Source organism: Lynx rufus, unplaced genomic scaffold (assembly GCF_022079265.1).
Source record: "Lynx rufus isolate CCGP_SWC_20201006 ecotype Redwood Valley unplaced genomic scaffold, mLynRuf1.p SCAF_7, whole genome shotgun sequence".
NCBI classification, from domain to species: Eukaryota; Metazoa; Chordata; class Mammalia; order Carnivora; family Felidae; genus Lynx; species Lynx rufus.
The window spans coordinates 15673979-15692409 of record NW_025814889.1 but is presented as its reverse complement, the minus strand read 5'-3'; the positions used below and the strand labels follow the sequence as shown (position 1 = coordinate 15692409).

The following is an 18431-nucleotide window of genomic DNA, read 5'->3' as shown; positions in this document are numbered from 1 at the left end:
ATGCTGTGTAAACATTCATAAAACATAAGCTTCATGTTTGGGTTTTACATACCCAGTTTCTATTTGTTTAGTTGGTTTTCAATTAAAATTAAAAAAGTTTTTTTTATTGTTTATTTATTTTTGAGAGAGACAGAGAGACAGAGCATGAGTAGGGGAGGGGAAGGGAGAGAGGGAGACACAGAATCTGCAGCAGGCTCCAGGCTCCGAGCTGTCAGCACAGAGCCTGACACGGGGCTTGAATTCACGAACCACGAGATCATGACCTGAGCCAGAGTCAGATGCCTAACTGACTGGGCCTCCCAGGCGCCCCTGTTTAGTTGGTTTTTAGATGTAAGTTTTCTGGGTCAGGACCTGTATCATTGAATTGATGATTGGCTGTTTTTGTTTGAAATAGACTTTATTTTTTAGAAGAGTTTTAAGTTCACAGCAAAATTAAGTAGAAGGTAGAGTTCCCATTTACCCCTGTCCCCATACATGCAGTGCCTCTCCCATTATCAACATCTGCCCCCACCCCCACCCAGAGGGGGACATTTGTTACAACTGGTAAACCTACAGTGACACTGCATTATCACCCAAAGCCCACAGTTTACATTAGGGTTCACTCTTGGCATTGTCCCACCTGACTGACAAATGTGTAATATATATATCCACCATTATAGTATCATACATAGTAGCTTTACTGCCCTAAAAATCTATGCTCAACCTATTTATTTCTCCTCTCCTCTAGCCTCTGGCAACTACTTATCTTTTTTACTGTCCCCACAATTTTGCCTTTTCCAGAATTTCGTAGACTTGAAATTATATAGTATGGAGGCTTCTCAGACTGCTTTCTTTCATTTATGAATTTCTTCCACCTCTTTTTCTGGCTTGGTAGCTCCTTTGTTGTCAGAGTCAAATAATATTCCATTGCGTGGATGGACCACAATGTATCTATCCTTGTAGCTACTGAAGGACATCTTGGTTGTTTCCACGTGGAAACAATTACCAATACCAATAAAGCTGCTATGGACATATCATTTATTTATTTTTTTTATTTCCTATTGTCTCCCATACAAAGGTAATAACTTTTAGCTCTTAGTATTCTAGATCTTGGGTCTGATAAGGACTTAGAAATAACATATTGCATACAAGGAAACTGAAGGTCGAGAGACATGGTATTCACTAACACTGCTTACGTAGTTCATTGTACTTCCTACTGTGAAATTTTTTCCTAAATATAATGAAGAAAATCTAAAAATTGGAATTCTATTTAAAACATCTTACCAAAGTTTTGATGTGGTGAGAATAAGGACGGAGAATTTTTGTACCAAATGTTATAATCAATATATTTTTTAGGAAGAAATTTAGTAAGTTGTAGCCATGATTTTTTTCTCATTGTTTTATAACTGCTCAATTATAACTCTATTATAACTTTATGAGTTTTCCCCTAAATTAGGCATTGTGCATTTTCAATTATCTTTTGGGTAGTTGGATGTTTGAGTTTTTCCTAATGGCCAGTGTCCACTTTGAACTGACTGAGCCTTCCTGTTTTAACAGGCTGTGGCGGGGAGTTGTCTGGGACCACGGGCACCTTCAGCAGCCCCGGGTACCCTAACACGTACCCCCCCAACAAGGAGTGCATCTGGTACATTAACACAGCCCCTGGGAGTAGCATTCAGCTCACCATCCACGACTTTGATGTGGAGTATCACGCAAGGTGCAACTTTGACGTCCTGGAGGTAGGAATTTAGATTGCTTTCCAGCGCATGCCAAATTTGGGGTAGAACTGGAGATCACTGTGCAAATTATTTGCAGGGGCCAGTGGTGTTCTATTTTTAGACATTTTGATGAGTATCACTTCTTTGTGAGTGATGTTTATGGGCAAATGGGATTACTATCTCAGTTTGGCTTTCCCTAAAAGCAGTGACTCTTGAAGGACTTGGGGGCAGGCAGTTGGACTAGCAGGTGGTATCAGAAAGCAGGAGGAAAGGGGACAGTGGGAGGGAGGGTGAAGGAGGAAGAGCCAGTGATGGGAGCCCCTGTGGGCCACTTGCGCTTTATCCCACTGGGGCCCGCTGAGGGGCTTTGGGGACTGCTCGTCAGAACCATGCCTCTAAGGATGAGAGTCTGAAGCACTGGTCCCCCAGCTCCTGTCCCCATTGATGGATTGCACTGGGGATTGTTAATGCCCTCCATTTCAGTCTGAGAAAACTCCCTTAGGCAAGGCAATGAGGAGGCAGAGTGTAGAGAAGGGGCGGGCTTGGGGGTGAGAGGGCAGCTGTAATCTGAGGGGGGTCAACATGGTGCAGGGCACGAAACGCAACACTACTGCACAGGGTTTATCTCAGATAGTTGGGATGACCTTGAGAATCTGTTACAACCAGCCATTTATCGCAGGGCCCTGGTCATTAGGAACTGAAACTGAGTGCAAAACTGAATGGCTTCCTATGGACAAAGCGCCTATTGCCTCAGCTCTGGAGATTGCTAGAGCGTTTCATGGCAAGGTTCCATATCTAGTAGAACTTAAACCCCATGAAAGCCTGGGTATTTGTTTGTTTGTTTGCTTCGGTTTTGCTTTCCTGCTATACCTGCCGCAGAGTACTTGGCAAATAGTGAACACTTGATGTATATTTGTGGAAAGAATGAAAGCATACGAATCCCTGACATGCCATAATAACGTGCGTTGGTGGTGGCTTGCAAAGGGACTGTGACATCCATTTTCCCCTTTGAATGTGAAATAATCCAAGAGTATGAAGGGAATTTTGTCCCCGTTTTATTGTTGTCCAAACAGCGGCTTGGAAATATTGATGGATCTTTCCATGACCCTGAGGATAGTGGGTGGAAAAGCTAAGAACTGAGCTCATCCGCTCCTCGGTGCTGCACGTAAGCCAGTACGTAAAGATAGACAGAGGTGGGTAATGTGCAAGTTATTGGAATGAGCAGCACAGACCTCATAGGAAACTTTAACGTTTAAAAACTTTACTTATAAAACAAGTCCCTTCCTTGAAAAGAAGTGGGGCTCCCAAACCGTGCCCTCACGGAGTGGACGCAGACTCACAGAATTGCGTTTAGCAGTGCCAGGCTCTCCAAAGGCGGATAATGCTCAGTAAGTGAAATCAGAGACAGAGCAGGTACGTCCTTGGGTTAAAACCTCTACCCTTGTCTTCATGTAAGTACTGGGTGTTGCCAAGTCATGGCTCCATCTCAGAAGAGGAAAGGTTTTAGGGGAACAAGGTGGCTCTTGAAATTCACACTCTCAGTATGAGTAGGAACAACACTCACATGTGGAAGGTTCAAATGGTCCTTCTTGCCAGCAAGGAATTTTTCGGTGGCATAAAACCCCTTAACACTTACAAAGGGCTGGCAGCAGACTTTTCCACAGTAATGTGAAATGTTCCGAACCCTTCATTTTCATATTCCGAAGTGCCTGTGATTGTTGCCCACTTGGCAAAATGTAAATGGGTTCATTGTGCTTTGCGTTTTGTCCCGCCCATTACGTGAGAAAGCAGACTGGGGCTGCTCAATGTAAGTGGCTTGGGGACAGGGGGACAAAGCAGGGTCTCCAGGCAGCTGTGTTTAGGCAGGGTCCTGTGTCTGCACAAAAAGGGCTCTGAGAAGAGGCTACAGTCAGCCTGGGGCTTATTTATATTAGGACAAGTCAGCCTGGGGCTTATTTATATTAGGACAAGGTGGTCTCCCATGTTCCATCAAAATCCATCAAAATCTTGAGCCCCTTAAGTGTTTTGGGAAAGCTTACTTAAGGCTGAAATGAGTCACCCCCTTACCTTTTGTTCAAAACCCTTATTTGACATCCTTGCACATGCTCATGGCAGGTGGAAAGTGCTGTAATAAATTTGCACTAATGATGATAAAATGATTTTTTCCATCTCTCATACCGTAGCTGCTGATAACACGTTAGCTATAGGTTTCAGAATGTTACTCCCGGTAGGTATGTGGCCTTGAGACTGCTGATTTTCTTGACCCACTCTTCTCAGCCTGCACACTATCCCCTCCTGTTCTGAGCACAGCCAAGTAGGACCTATCTGTCAGCAGGTATTGGGGCTTACCTGGGTTTCACCAGATTTTACCAAGAGCCGGTATTTTTTCCCCTAAAAACTCAGTGTGCGGAAAGTGGCCAGTTGCATTAAAGCAACAGCCGTTTGGTTACTCATAACCCTGGAATGCTGACTTGATTGTAACAATAAATGGAGCTAACAGTGCAGAAAGCGATGTTCAAAACAGATTAAAACCATAGGCTTTGAAATGTTCTATATCCTGAGCATTTGCTAAAAACACGTTTCTTAATCTCTGATCATCAGACCCGGTTTTTTTCCCCCCCGAAGTTTAGTCATATGCTGTAGTCGAATGAACCACACCCTGAAATTCTTTCCATCTTTTTCCTCTTTTGAAGAGTCACGCGTTAAGTCTCGGTTTTATTTGTGGAAGCCAAAAGTACCGTTCTATTGTTTGGGTCATGGAAACACTCTGGGCTGATTTTATTTCAGTCTCTGAGAAAGAAGCCTGAACGTGCATAAAGCAGAAAAGGAAATCCACTCCTTGGGGCAATAAATCAGGACAATTGCTTGGTGTGGTCAGTTTATTCCCTCTGGTCTCTCTGCGATGGTCCGTTGTGAGCCCAGCCCTGTTAGAGTGGAAGCAAAGAATGTCGAAAGCGGCAGTGTTGATTCTTCTGGAGGCTTCTGGGCCCCGCCGACTCATCCCCGTTATGTTTGTGATCTTAAGGGGACCCTGGGCAGGGAAAACAAAGAATATTTTGCCGACGTGCAAGTTTTCTTTGTCAGAGCTAAAGCCTTGTGCTCAGTGTTCTCTCCAAATGTGTGCTGTTTATTGAGCATGGCTGATTAGCAGCACAGGCTGTCAGTTTCATGCTCTGAGGACTGTGTTCTGGGCGGGGGGGATGGGGAGTGGGGGGGGGGGGCAGGCAGATCCCACAAACAGCAAAGGACGGGGTAAACCAGAAGCAATCTGTTTCTGCCATTTGCATATGTGTACGTGTAAAGGGCCACACAGGGCTCCTCCTAAAGTCCTGCTTTTGATGGGACTTAGGGGGCCACACAAACATAGCTCCTCCTATGAAAATAAGCTTGAAGCCATCCGCCTGCTTCATTCCTTTGCAATTAAAGCCCTTGTGCTCAGCCCTCCGTGAAACAGCAGCTTCATTCATTTTGGCCTTTCTCGCATCGCTGGGGGGAATTAATCAGACAAAGAAATCATTATAGATTCAAATCACACACTCCTCACCAAAAGTAGGCTTCTTGTTCTCCCTCTCTCCTCTTGGAGAACTCTTGAGTGATTCCCCCTATCAGTCAACAGCTGCCCTGAGGGTGGGTGAGGACCTGGGGGCCTGGGGAATCAGGGAGAGCACAGCTAGGTGGGAGGGCTGCACAGATTTCAGAGGTGTGAGGGCGCTGTGTACAAATTCACCCAGCTCCGCTTTCCCTGGTCCGGTTTTGACCCGGAGCACAGGATTATGTAGCCTATCCATGTGGGGCAGAGGGAAGGACCCAGACACCATTATGCCTGAAAACTGTCATCAAAAATAGTGTTTCTTCTACAAATTCGAGTTTGGCAGGGCCCGGAAGTGGGGGTTCAATACTGTTTGAGTCTTATCTTCCTGTCCCCTGTCCCCACCGGGAACCCATGTGTGAGGAGTCAGAGACGGGGCCTGGGATGGGTGCCACCTGCCTGCACGATGTGGCTGTGAGACCCCAGGGGCACTTGCTGGGAGGAATGTGTCACTGAGGCACTGGACCCTAGTCAGATAGGTGGGTGCAAACTGGAGTAGCCTAGGAGACCTGTGGGCATGTGAGATGCATCTAGAAGGAGCCATCCTGATACTGGGCAGACTCCAGGGCAATTCCCCAGAAGAAGTTGGCTGCTCTTGGTCATGTTCCCACCAGTGGGATTCTGGGGGTAGGTTCAGAGAGAATCTGGGGGAGTCCCCTCTTGAGGAAATCATAGAACACGCTGATAGAGGTTATATGTTCCACTCTCTCTGGAGAAGCAAAATATTACTTTAAATGCCTAATCTTATACACTATTCAGGGTGCAAAGGAGAAGATCCTACAAAATGTAACTGGGAGATCAGCAGGGTTCAGAGAATTGACTTTCACAAACAACATGGCTTTATGCTCAGACTATTCGTATGCACCTAGAAGAGTTAGACAGCCACACTTGATACTGTTTTATCTGCAATGCCTCTGCCAAAGAAAGCAGGAAATCCTGTGAAGATGTGGAAAGAGGAAGAGAGGAGATAGGGAAGATTCTGGAAGAGTCTGTTCAGTTCAGCTCTACAATTCTGACTGAGAAAATAAGCAGGCATTTTATGGGTGGTTGAACTTGTGTGTTCCTAGGGCTGAGGGAGTGCCTTTGAAGCTCCAGCTCAAGTTTAAAGTTCATCCCCACCCAAGGAGACTGAGATTTCACTCTCTAATGAAAATAGAATCCAAGAAATGGTGGTAAACGGAGCCAGGGGAAAGGTTATCCTTGCTTAAATTTCTCTCTTAATTTCAGTCCTTTTTTCTGCATCCCATCTTAGGTCTATGGAGGCCCTGATTTCCACTCGCCCAGAATAACCCAGTTGTGTGCCCAAAGGTCATCTGAGAGTCCCTTGCAGGTCTCCAGCACTGGAAATGAGCTAGCCATCCGCTTTAAGACCGACAGCTCTATAAATGGGAGAGGCTTCAATGCCACATGGCAGGCAGTCCCTGGAGGTGAGTAAACCAAGGAGGTATCTCAAGACACTTAAGCGGAACCCTTATACATTTTATGAAATGATTAGACAGTGGTGCAAAGGCCAACATAGGGACAACTTCATGACTCCTCAAATGGCACATACTGCATTGGCATTTACTCTTCCCTGAAAACTCTGATAGAATTTACTTCCAGAGTCACCTCATATGTGAAAACCAGTCCTTGCAAGTATGCAAGTCCATGGTGAAAACAGAAGTGGGGCGATTGGATAGACTCACTTACCCTCCAAGGGACTCGGGCCCATTCACCGACCTCAAATTTGGGCATCAGCAAAGTGGTAAATTACTTCATGCCATAGTGTAGATCTTTGGATGCTTGGCAGGTGTAAAAGTCTGCTTGGCAGACTGTAAAAGTTAAGTTTGTGAATTGCAAGGAATTACCGTGTGTTATATAGTGATTTTCTGCCCAGGGTCTTAGGCAGTGTAAAAATATTTACTGTTGCATATTTTTTAAATAAAAAATTAATACACAAAATATTTAAGCAGATGTTAACTGCTATCACTGCTAAGAATAGCCGTGTTTATTGGACGATTACTATGTGCCAGGCATCTAATCTAACTGTTCTACAAGGACGACCTCTTTTCATCCTCACGACCACCTTATGAGGGAAATGTATTTACTAATGAGGAAGTTGAAACTTAGTGAAGTTTGTGATTTGTCCAAAGTCACATAGGTAGAAAATACTAAAGCAGAGATGTGACCCCAGGCTACCTTGTGGCCCCACTTTGGGAACCCTAAGGTGATACAGCAAATTATATTAGGCCTTTCCTAAAGTTAATGATGCATGAATTTAGTGAGGGTTGTATATATGATTGTATACACATAGTGTTTAGATTATCCAATTATTGTCAATTGTTAGAAAATACTTGCATTTTTCCGTTATAGGTTTATATTATCATAAACCCAAGAAATGATAAATCATAGAGATAGATGTTGATAGGTATTTACTTGATAATATCGTAAGAATAAAAAGACTGAATAACTATACCAGGTCCAGAATATTAAATTTTAAAAAGCAGATATTAAATTATTAAAAACATCTCCTACTAAATTATCAAAATTCTTAGGAGATGTGCTATTCTTACAGTATATTATATTTTTAGAGAACAAAGAAGAAGCATTTTATGGCTTTATGAGAGCATGACTTTATTTGCACTTATGTTTGAGTATTTTAGAAATTATTTTTGGCACCAGTGTTTAAGTTATTCGAAGTATTTTCTTACTTATCCTTCATTTTGTTGGGATGAATGAATTAATGGTGGATATTCAGTTCTGCACGCTGATTATATCATCAACTACATAAAACTGGTGGTCAAACAAAGCATCATATTGTTCTATGCTACCAGGTAATTGGGCAAAGCTTTATCCATCAGGGATTCCTCTCATTTTTGAACTGGGTTTCCTACTTACAGGTTGTGGCGGCATTTTCCAGGCTCCCAATGGAGAGATTCATTCTCCAAATTACCCCAGTCCTTATAGGAGTAACACCGACTGCTCCTGGGTCATTCGGGTGGAAAGAAATCACCGTGTTCTCTTGAACTTCACTGACTTTGACCTTGAACCTCAGGACTCTTGTATTATGGTAGGTGACACAAATTTCAAGCATTGTCTCTAGTCAAGCCTGGGCCCAAACATTACAATATGAGCATATTTAGTAAATACATTAGTTATGGGTGTTTTCAGTGTCAGATCATAGGAAACCCAACTACTGGCAACTTAAAATATAAGGATGTTTATGTTTTTATCTAAATACAAATCAGGAAGTAGATGATCTCGCGGTTTGTTTAGCAACTCAGGTTCTGTTCTACCATCCTTCGTGTGTTGATTTGTCATCTTGTGTTTGTTTCCTATGGTCAAAAAATGGCTGCAGTAGCTCTGAACATCTTGTCTGAGTACAGATGCAGAAAAAGGGAGAAGGGATAATTCTATTTGTTTCTATTTTGTATTTTTTTAATCAAGGAAGAACATTTTCACACAAGTCCGCTTACTTACATACATCATTGGCCAGAATTGGCTGCAAGAGAGATTAGGGAATTTATAGTAGAATGAATTTATCATAACTACTTTAAATCAATTATTATTAAGCCTCCGGGGGTTTTCACAGGGTTCTACTTTTTTTGAGCTCAGGATATCTCGATCTGCTACTTGAACAAATCAGTGTCCCCTAGGACAGAATAGATTTGGGGATGGGGGTGGAGGAAAGAGAGATGGGTATTAATTGGTCAGATGACCAAAGTTTCTATCACTACTTTCAGCTTTAATGCATTCTCACCTGAAATTAAGGATGTATCCTTGATGTAGGAGTGAATGAGAATGTATTTTGAGATTTTCTTTTTGTTTTTAAATTGATTTTTTAGGTTACCTGTTTTTTTTGACAAAAGATTTTCCGTATTTCATTTGTATTTAGAGACATTGCACTCAAATATAAACCAGATTCTCTTGGCTGATGGAACTTTATATTTTAGTTTCCTGACAGTTTCTTACACAAACTCCAATTGGCCTGCTTTCAAATTTAACTCAAGAAAACTCAAAAGTTGTTTCACATTTTTCAAAGTAGTGCAGTCATGGTATGATTTCAGATACTGTTTTACAAGATTAAAAAGTAATCTCCTTAAAAGATCAGTTGACTCATGACTGTTTTAGTCTTCTAAATGAGTCTTCAGGGTCTAAGTTGGCAAAGCATTGTACAGACATAAAGGATAGAACATCTACTTTCCATAAAGGTAACTCAGACCAACTCTCCTGAAAAAGACAATTTAAAATTTGTAAGCTGATATTTAAAAAACATCTTCCTAAATGCAGCAAAGAACTGACAAGGTAATGTGAAGTTTTTGAGTTAATATCTGAGAGAGATGTGAGCCTAGTATTTCACATAGCTTTTGTCTATAGGGCATTTGCTGATTCAGAAGGGGTTGGCAGCACCTCTGTGAGCCTCTCAGGGCAAAGAGGATCAGAGTTTGAGGCCAGAGCCGGAACAGGGTGGAAGTCCTGGTAAACCATATCCTAGGTAAAACAAAATTAAAACAGCTTTCACAGAGACTGTATTCCAGCTTTAAGTCACCTGAGTGGCCCCAAAATCTGAGGGGGACCCTGGCTGAGAGAGGACCCTCTATTGTTAATACATCCTTGTACATCTGGCAAAAGCAATTTAGAATCTTCTTCAAAGGGGGATAAAATCAGCCTAGATTTCATTTCTATTCATAATTTTTCATATGCAATAGCCGGCACACTATCAAAGATACTCACGTACATGAGGAGGGGATATAACATAAATGAGAGTCAATATGAGTAACAGACAATGGAAACAAACATACTAATATCACATATTGGTAAACAGTTATGATTGGTAAACAAGCTCATGGAGATAAAAGTCAAACTTCAAACTCTCAGCAAGGAACTGCAAACTATAAAAGGTGACACTGCAAATATGGAAGAGAACCAACTAAAATTTTCCAAACTGGATAAAATAGAATAGCTGAAATTTAGATCTCAATGGAAGTGGGTTTTTTTTTTCTTTTGTTTTGTTTTTTGTTTTTTTTGTGTGTGTGTGTTTTGTCTTTTAGGCAGATTAGATAGAGATGAAGAGAAAAATAGTGAACTGGAAAGTAAGTCAAAGGAATCTAGGGAATCACAATAAGCAAAAGGATGGAAAATATAGAAGAGAGGTTAAGACACATACAGTATGCTTATAAAAGATATAATATACATTTAATTGTCACCCCAGAAGGAAAAGTGAGAGATATAATGGAACAGAAGCAATATTTGAAATGCTAATGATTAAGACTTCTCTAAAACTGATGAAAGATGTCACATTTACAAAAACAAGAATCCCAAGGAACCCAAACAACTAAGCAAGTATAAATAGAAAGAGAAATAAATAGAAAGACATGCTAATCTAAAAAAAACTAAAGATAAAAGGAAAATGTTACAATCAGCCAGGGGAGTGGGTAGGGGGACAAATTGCTTTTAGGAAGTGGCAGACTAAATTCTGACTTTTCAACAGTGATAATTAGAAGGAGAAGAGTCAGGGGTGCCTGGGTGTCTCAGTTAGTTAAGTGTCCAACCCTTGATTTCAGCTCAGGTGGTGATCTCATGGTTCATGAGATTGAGTCCCACATCGGGCCCTGCACTGACAGCATGGTGCCTTCTTAGGATTCTCTCTGCCCTTTTCTCTTTGCCTCCCCCATACTCATGCGCTCTCGCCCTCTCTCTCTCTCTCCCTAAAAATAAATACATAAACTTGAAAACAGAAAAGAAGGAGAAAAGACAATGGAATGTTATCTTCAGTCTAAAGAAAGAAAATAACTACCAATCAGGAACTTTGTACTCTCCCAAAATAGTCTTTAAGAATGAAGGTTAAATGAAGCATTGAAACCAAAAAGGGATCTTCAGGAGAAGTTCAAATGGGCCGGAAACAAGTTGTTTACCTCATTGATTTGCTTGCAGTGGGCAATTCTCCACCATTTGCTTCCTTTCCCAAATGGGTTAGTGCCAGGTACAGTATCTTCTCTTCTCTTTGGTAAAGTCCACAACCCATAGAATTTAACTTATGAAAGAGTATAAACAAAGCCTAGGTCAAAGGCACGCCCAGCATGGCTACATTTTCCCCCCGCTACGGTCATGAATAGAGTTTTCCACCTATATGAGATATAAATACATAGACGGGGTTTTCTCTTAACCACTGCCATATCTCAGCATGCAGCTGGGCTTGACTTAACAAACTGTAGTAGAAGGCAACAGATAGAAGGAAGTAAAACCTCAAATATGAACTGGTCATAGGCACGGAGACAGGAAAATAAACCCAAAAACAGGTGCTGGGAGGAGTTCAGTCTGGCAGATAAGGTAACATACGAAATGTAGTAGTCCAAACAAGTTGTCAAAATGAGGGAATCCTGTGTGAAGGAGTTGGGGTATCCCTGCAAGTGGGCAGATAGAGCATTTGGAAACAGATGCCCCCAATCACTGGAGCAAGACTTACACGTAAAAAGTGAACCACGTCAATAGCATGGTGCCGTGGTTAAGAAATCTAACTGTGTGGTGGGGTGGACCTAGAGCTGAGTCTGAATTTTGCCCTTCCCGAGCTGTGTTACCCTGGAGTAACCCAGTCACATATAGATGCAGTTTCTTTAACTGTGACATAGGGATAGTAAGTACCTGTGTCAGATTTGTTGTTGGGATATTTGAGATCATGTTAAGTGACCTGCTATGCATATAGAAAGTTATTGATTCATGCCAGTCCTGATCATAATGATGCTGATGGTGAGTGCCCAGAGAGAGGCGTGTGCAATGAGCGCTGGAAGAGGGGACAGCAGGGAATACTAGAAGGAACAGTGAGCTTAAGGGCCAGTGCTTCCCTTCTGGGCCTCCAGGACCTCAGTGAAACAAGAACGTGGTTAGGCATCTTTCTCCTAGCACAGCACCTGACATCTCCTATACCTTGGACTCACTGACTATAGTAATAATCACGAGAAAACAGAAGAGGGGATTCATTTGGATCTGGAAGCCAGGGAAGGTTTCACTTTGGAAACGACGTTTGAGTGGCAGATTTCACCAGTGGAAATGTGGTGGTGAGACCAGGAGAAGAGGCTTTGGAAAAAGAATAGGGGAAATTGTTCACAGAGGTGTGAATATACACAGATGTGTGGGAATAGGAAAGATGTTGTCCTGGAGTATAGCTATGTGTGGGAGCACACAGAGACCAAGAGTCTATTGAAGACATCGTGAGTGGCCTCAGGACTGGACAAACTCTTTTACACTCTCTGAATCTGAAATTATCCTATAGATAGTATGAGTTGATGAAAGTTTTCTGTAAAACAGAGGAATCATAAACTCAAAACTGTGTTTTATAATGATAATGGGCAGCTGTGTGAAGACTAGGTTGCAGAGGAAGAGAAAGATGGCATCAAGGCTATTTGGGAAGCTATGGAAAACTCAGGGGTGGTGGCCTTGGGCATGGAGAAAAAGAGACGTATTGGAGAACTCATGGTGGTCATATAGTCACTGAAATTTATAGGCTAATGACATGGTGGAGGGTGAGGTGGGTGTTAGAGATGAAGAAGTGAAGACTATTCACTTGAAGAACGAGTGAGTGATGACGCTAGAAAGTGAGTAAAGGGGTAGACGTCGTGAGTGTGATTCAGAAACTTTTCAGTTTAGAGGTCTACACTATGTCCCTTACAGAGTTTGACATAAGAATTTAGTGCTCAGGATGGGATCTGAGCTGGATGTGTAGGTATGATTAATTTCTGTAGATCTGGGTAGCTGTTAAGCCACAAAAGTAGGTGTGATCACTTACAGTAGTATTTTCTAAAGAGAAAAGGGCCAAGTAAACTCCTTGGGAAACACCACCATTTATGGGGCAAATGGAGAAACAGAGGAAAAGAAGACTGAGAAAGAGCACTCAGAGGCAGGTGGAGAACCAGAGAGAGCGGTAGTATATGTGGGGCGAAGCCAATTTTAAGAGTGGGTGATCGAAGGTATCAAATCCAGCAGAGGTCAACTAGGAAGAGGATTGGAGCAAAGCTACTGAATTCAGTCTTTGATGACCTCGTAAGGAGCAGGATGGGTGTGCATAGTAGTAGAAGACTCTAGATCACAACAGGTTAGAAGGGGCAGGAACTTCTTAGCTTTTTCCTAAAGTGATGGCAGTGAATGATATAAGGGGATGAAAGGTTATAACCTACAGGTAAGGCGAGACCAATGGAAAGTGGAGAAGCTTGACCATGTGAAAAAGGCAAGGCACTGGTGGAAGAGGAGCAGCTCAATATAAGAGACAAAGGGAATAATCGATGCAGTCATGTTCAAGGTGGCGATCTGAAGAAGAGACAAAGGGATCCTATAAATTTCATATTTTCAGAATGCGAAATTAAAACACGCGACTGACGCTAAGCCATATAATTTTTATTTGCAAATTTATTCACGCTGAAAATTACAGAAATCACACGTAAGTTATTTTTTGTTTGTACCATTTATGAATTACCGTTACAAAAAAGATAAAGTAATGCAGAGAAGGACTATTCTGGTAGAGTGGGGTAGAGATCTGCTGTGTGTGGTTGCCAAGTGGACCCAGTTATGGGATAGGAGGCCTGCAGAGCTTGGAACCAGGAGGGCAGTATCCTGGTGAGGCTGGAAGCTTGGCTCCAAGTTACGGTTAGTTGTCCAGGGGGCTCATGAACGCAAGCATTGAGGCACCAACCATCTATCCTTTACAGCTAGGTGGACACTGGGTGTGAAACGTACCCAGCAGTCCAGTATCTTACATAATATCTCTGCAGCTTAAGTTCACACAAAGCCCATCATTCATTCTGGAGAATTCAGATTAATTTCTTGGTCCCAGTGCTGAGACAGAGTCATTAGCAAAGAGAAAAATATTCAGCTGCCAATGATGCTGCCAGGTAATGTTTGTGTTCGTGGGATTTTTAATAGAGCCCAAGTGTATTATTAAATACCAAGGTAAATTACGGTTGGATGGGACCAGCCATCATGTTTTTTAAAACTCCTATAACAGTTTGGATTGTCAGAAGTAGAAATATAAATTTTAACAGACATTATGGCTAATAGTTGCAAACGCATAGATACATAGAATGTTAAGGTTGCAGGGGGAGAGATTAGAGATAATTTAATGCCATATCCCAATTTTTTTGTGTGTGGTATTCTTATTTTAAAAATAAGAAAAGTGAAGTCTGGATGGTCAGGATCAAGACCTGGTAGATGTTAATAGCAGGGCCGGCATGAAAACATAAGCAAGCCTAAAGTAAGAGGTAGTATTCTGGTAAAATATAAAAATTACAGGCTACACGCAAGGAACCAAATTGCAGACTCGCGGGCAGCTGAGAAATCGGGGGAGAAAAAATAAAACTATTTGCATTCTCTTTTGGATGAACCCAGAGCTCATCTGTCAATATGAGGAAAAGTGTTAGGATTCCAGATACGAGGAGGAAGGTGTCTTTGCTTTGGAGGCAGGTGGCCTGGGCTCCATCCACCCGTTCAATCTTCGGTGTCAACCATGCGCCCAACCCTGCTGGGCACTGGTGTCCAGGCATGGCTCCACCACTCCCTCTTTTCATGGCCGGGGGATCTGAGTTTGCCCATTTACAAAATCGAGTGCCTGGGAGACCCACACAGAAACAGGATCCAGTTAGGAGTTGTGTCTGTGGGTGGGAAGAAGAGCACAGGGTGGACATGAAAAAACAGATCCTGAGGGTCCGGTGACGTCAGTGTGGGTTCGCTCTAGAGGTCACAGTCAGATTCGCACAGACTGGCTAAGCTTCGGGTTCTGCCCTGGGGAGCAAGATCTGGCATTGGGAAGAGGTCATCTCCACACTCCACTTGCTGAGCAAAAGAGAGCTCTTCCTGTGGCAGGCCCTGGTCCCCAGCAGTCCTAAAAGGAGGCGGAGTGAGCCCACAGGGAGCCCCAAGCCATCCCTCTGGCTTTGTGGAACTGAAGGCAAAATTTAACGAGTAGAAGAAACGAATGAAAATCTTAAAATGGAACAGTAATACACAGCCTCTATCCTCTTTCCTATGACCAACCAACAGCAGTGGTCTTTGTATCCCAAAGGCAGCAGTCTGTTTGGTACACAAATTGCTAATAGGTGCAGGGCTGAATAAATGAATGCATGAATTTTGCGGTCCCTATTCCCGCAATTGTCAGTACTTCAGTGAAAAATTGCAGATGACACATTTGGGGATGTGTTGTGCTGAGTTCACTCCCTGGCACAATTATTGATATACGATCTCACTAGTTTGAGCCGCATGAGAACTTAGATAACATCGCAGAAGCCCGTTTTCTAGAATTTCATGCTGCTCTAATGAAAAAAGAGAGAGAAACGGAATTTTCTGACTTCTATTGAAGTGGTGGGCATCGTGGGGAGCTAATCGGAAAGCTCCCCTGGCACTCGGGTTTCAGCTAATTTGGTAATATGTTTGCACTTTCCGCTCTGTCCCCTTTGAGTGGCTAGTGTAATTAACCCCAGGCTCTCCTGAATGACACATTGTGAGTATTTCTTGCTAAGGCAGCAGTGGAACCCACTGGTTGGGCATGACTCTGTATGGTCAGCACGCAAATGGCTCCATTATGTTGCCTTTCATGAAGGCTGAGTATTAAAGTGACCTCCAACTGACAGTTAATTGCTTAATTAGAGTCTCTCTTCCGAGCCTTAAATCCACGTAGCTCTGCAAGCTCTTATCGATCTCTGAGAAATGCTGGTGGTAGCTCAGTGCGAGAGAGGGAGAGGTCGGTCCTGCAGCCCCAGCGGGGCCCTGGAGACTCCCGCCTCTGGTTTCAGCATCCTCTTTGCTCAGCACAGTGGAATGTCTGCCTTGGGAGAATCAGTCAGAAACAGATAAAAGCAAGCGGAGCACAGTCCAGATCCAGCCTCCGCTTTGGAGAAAATATACATTCGGGCGAACCGAGCCTAGTACAAAAAAAAGGGCACATGATGAGTAACTGTTTTCTTTCGGAAGCTTTTTGCCCCCATCCAGGAAAAAGAAAACAAAGTGTGTGATTTGAAGAAAACCAGATCCCCTCCCCCCACCCCAAGCCACAATGTCTGGTCTGCTCATTGCGCAGGTTGTTTCACTGTAAGACCCTGGGTGGAACAGGGCAGACACAGGACGCAGAATCCGTATTTTGCTTGATTTATTTATTTAGTTTTAGATACTACCCATGATGTGTTTCCTTTTAAAACATTGATCTGTTCCAAAACAGACCCAGGAATAATAGAACTCAGTGCTTCAAAGAGAAGATGGAAGCGATTCTTTAAATATTTATTGTTGTACAAATAAATCCATGACAAGAATCCGCCTCTCCCTGCCTCCCTGTCTTCCCTTTCTCCCTCACTTTTCCCCACAGGAAGTTTCATTTTTGTTTCTAGCTGATACTTGAGGACTATCTCTGACGGATTTCTTGAAAATGTTTTATTCTCTGACTTGCCTTTGATAACCTGGCCTTCCAGTGCCAAATTAGTCATCAAGAACGGTGCCAACAATTCACATCCCCAAAGCAAAGACTAACTGAACGGAAGCCACAGTTCTCAATCTGTGGGCACAGGCTTTGTTTTGTTCGGTTTGCATTTCAGCTCAGAATGTCGCTAAATGCTTGTTTATTTGTTTTTTTTTTTAATTTTTTTTTTCAACGTTTATTTATTTTTGGGACAGAGAGAGAGACAGAGCATGAACGGGCGAGGGGCAGAGAGAGAGGGAGACACAGAATCGGAAACAGGCTCCAGGCTCTGAGCCGTCAGCCCAGAGCCTGACGCGGGGCTCGAACTCACGGAACGCGAGATCGTGACCTGGCTGAAGTCGGACGCTTAACCGACTGCGCCACCCAGGCGCCCCTTTATTTGTGAAAACAAAATGAGCTTCTTGGATTTCTTTGCCTATCGACATTTCCGAGGATCTTTGAGTCCCTGCTTGCAACGATGACAAATCGCTCGAGGTTAGAATCTGTAAAAATTGAGGACCGAGTGCAATAATGTAGAACGAAGGAATAGGGGTGATGAAGTCCTGATGTGTGAGATGTGCCACCGTGAATGTCACCTGGTATTTAACCTCAGAGACACCTGGCTGGCAAACACCGCTGCCTGAGGAACCCCATGCTTCCTCCCCCTATCCCCCCCACCCCCACCAAAGGCTGCTATGATGAGTAATATTTTCATTTCCTTCCTCACATACACTTATGACTTTAACAACTTGGATATTTTCCTAAGGGATTCCCCTCCCTATCACTGAATATTTCCTCTATCTTGGAGCAGTTCCCATTCCAAAATGGGAATTCTGTTAGCAGCTACACCACCATGTGCAGCACGTGAAAATCTTTCAGGGACTCCCATCCTCCAAATTGACTTTTTCCTGCAATGCAAACCGTCTCTTCTGAACCCCAGATATCTTATCCTTTCACCCTGATAATCTTTAGGGCGACCCAGAGCAGTAGACACGTGTTGCAAGGAGTCAAAAATGAAGTCAAAGATAAAGGCTGGGTTGAAAACCAAAGTAAGCTGGGGCCCAGGTGAGGGAAGAGGCCATTCTAGACCAGACAGGTTATGGCTTTTTAGACCAGAGAAGGACGAGAAGGGGATTTAGATCTGAACCTAAGAATAAAACTGAGGGGCGCCTGAGTGGCTCAGTCAGTCAAGCGTGGGTTAAGTGCTCAGGTCATGATCTCCCGGTTCTTGGGTTCGAGCCCCCTATTGGGCACTGTGCCTGGGGCCTGCTTTGGATTCTGTGTCTCCCTCTCTTTCTGCTCCCCCCCCCCTCGTGCTCACGCTCTCTCTCTCTGTCTCTCTCTGTCTCTGTTCTCTCTCAAAAATAACCAAACATTAAAAAAAAAAAGAATAAAACTGAGTTTAGGAATCAGGGATAGAAATCTTAGGGTTATGTATTGGCCCTGGACACTGTGCCCTTTGTTACACAATGTGCTGTATAAGCCATGCTGGGAATCCCATGCATGTTCAGTGGGATGGAATCCATGACAGGTGCCAACTGTTCTGAAATCCATGGGGGCCCCAAATTCTAAAATGCCACTGTAGGAATGCTTTATTGCAGGTCTAAATAAACGAGACACTTCCATTCTATTTCCTGAGCTCCCATGATTATCTTTCTTGGAGGTCATGGATAAAACTTGATTTTATCTTTTCAGTTGGTTTCATGATAATTGATCAGATGTCCAATGGACGGGA

At 43.1% G+C, this 18431-nt stretch overlaps 1 protein-coding gene across 1 annotated transcript in view; it reads left to right on the top strand.

Moving 5' to 3' along the window:
* CUBN (cubilin) overlaps positions 1–18431 on the top strand; it is a 276887-nt gene that overhangs the window by 123614 nt on the left and 134842 nt on the right. Inside the window, exons 29-31 of the mRNA XM_047065967.1 lie at positions 1537–1718; positions 6539–6713; positions 8166–8335. Coding sequence (XP_046921923.1) covers positions 1537–1718; positions 6539–6713; positions 8166–8335 — 527 coding nt within the window. The remainder of the gene's footprint in view (positions 1–1536; positions 1719–6538; positions 6714–8165; positions 8336–18431) is intronic.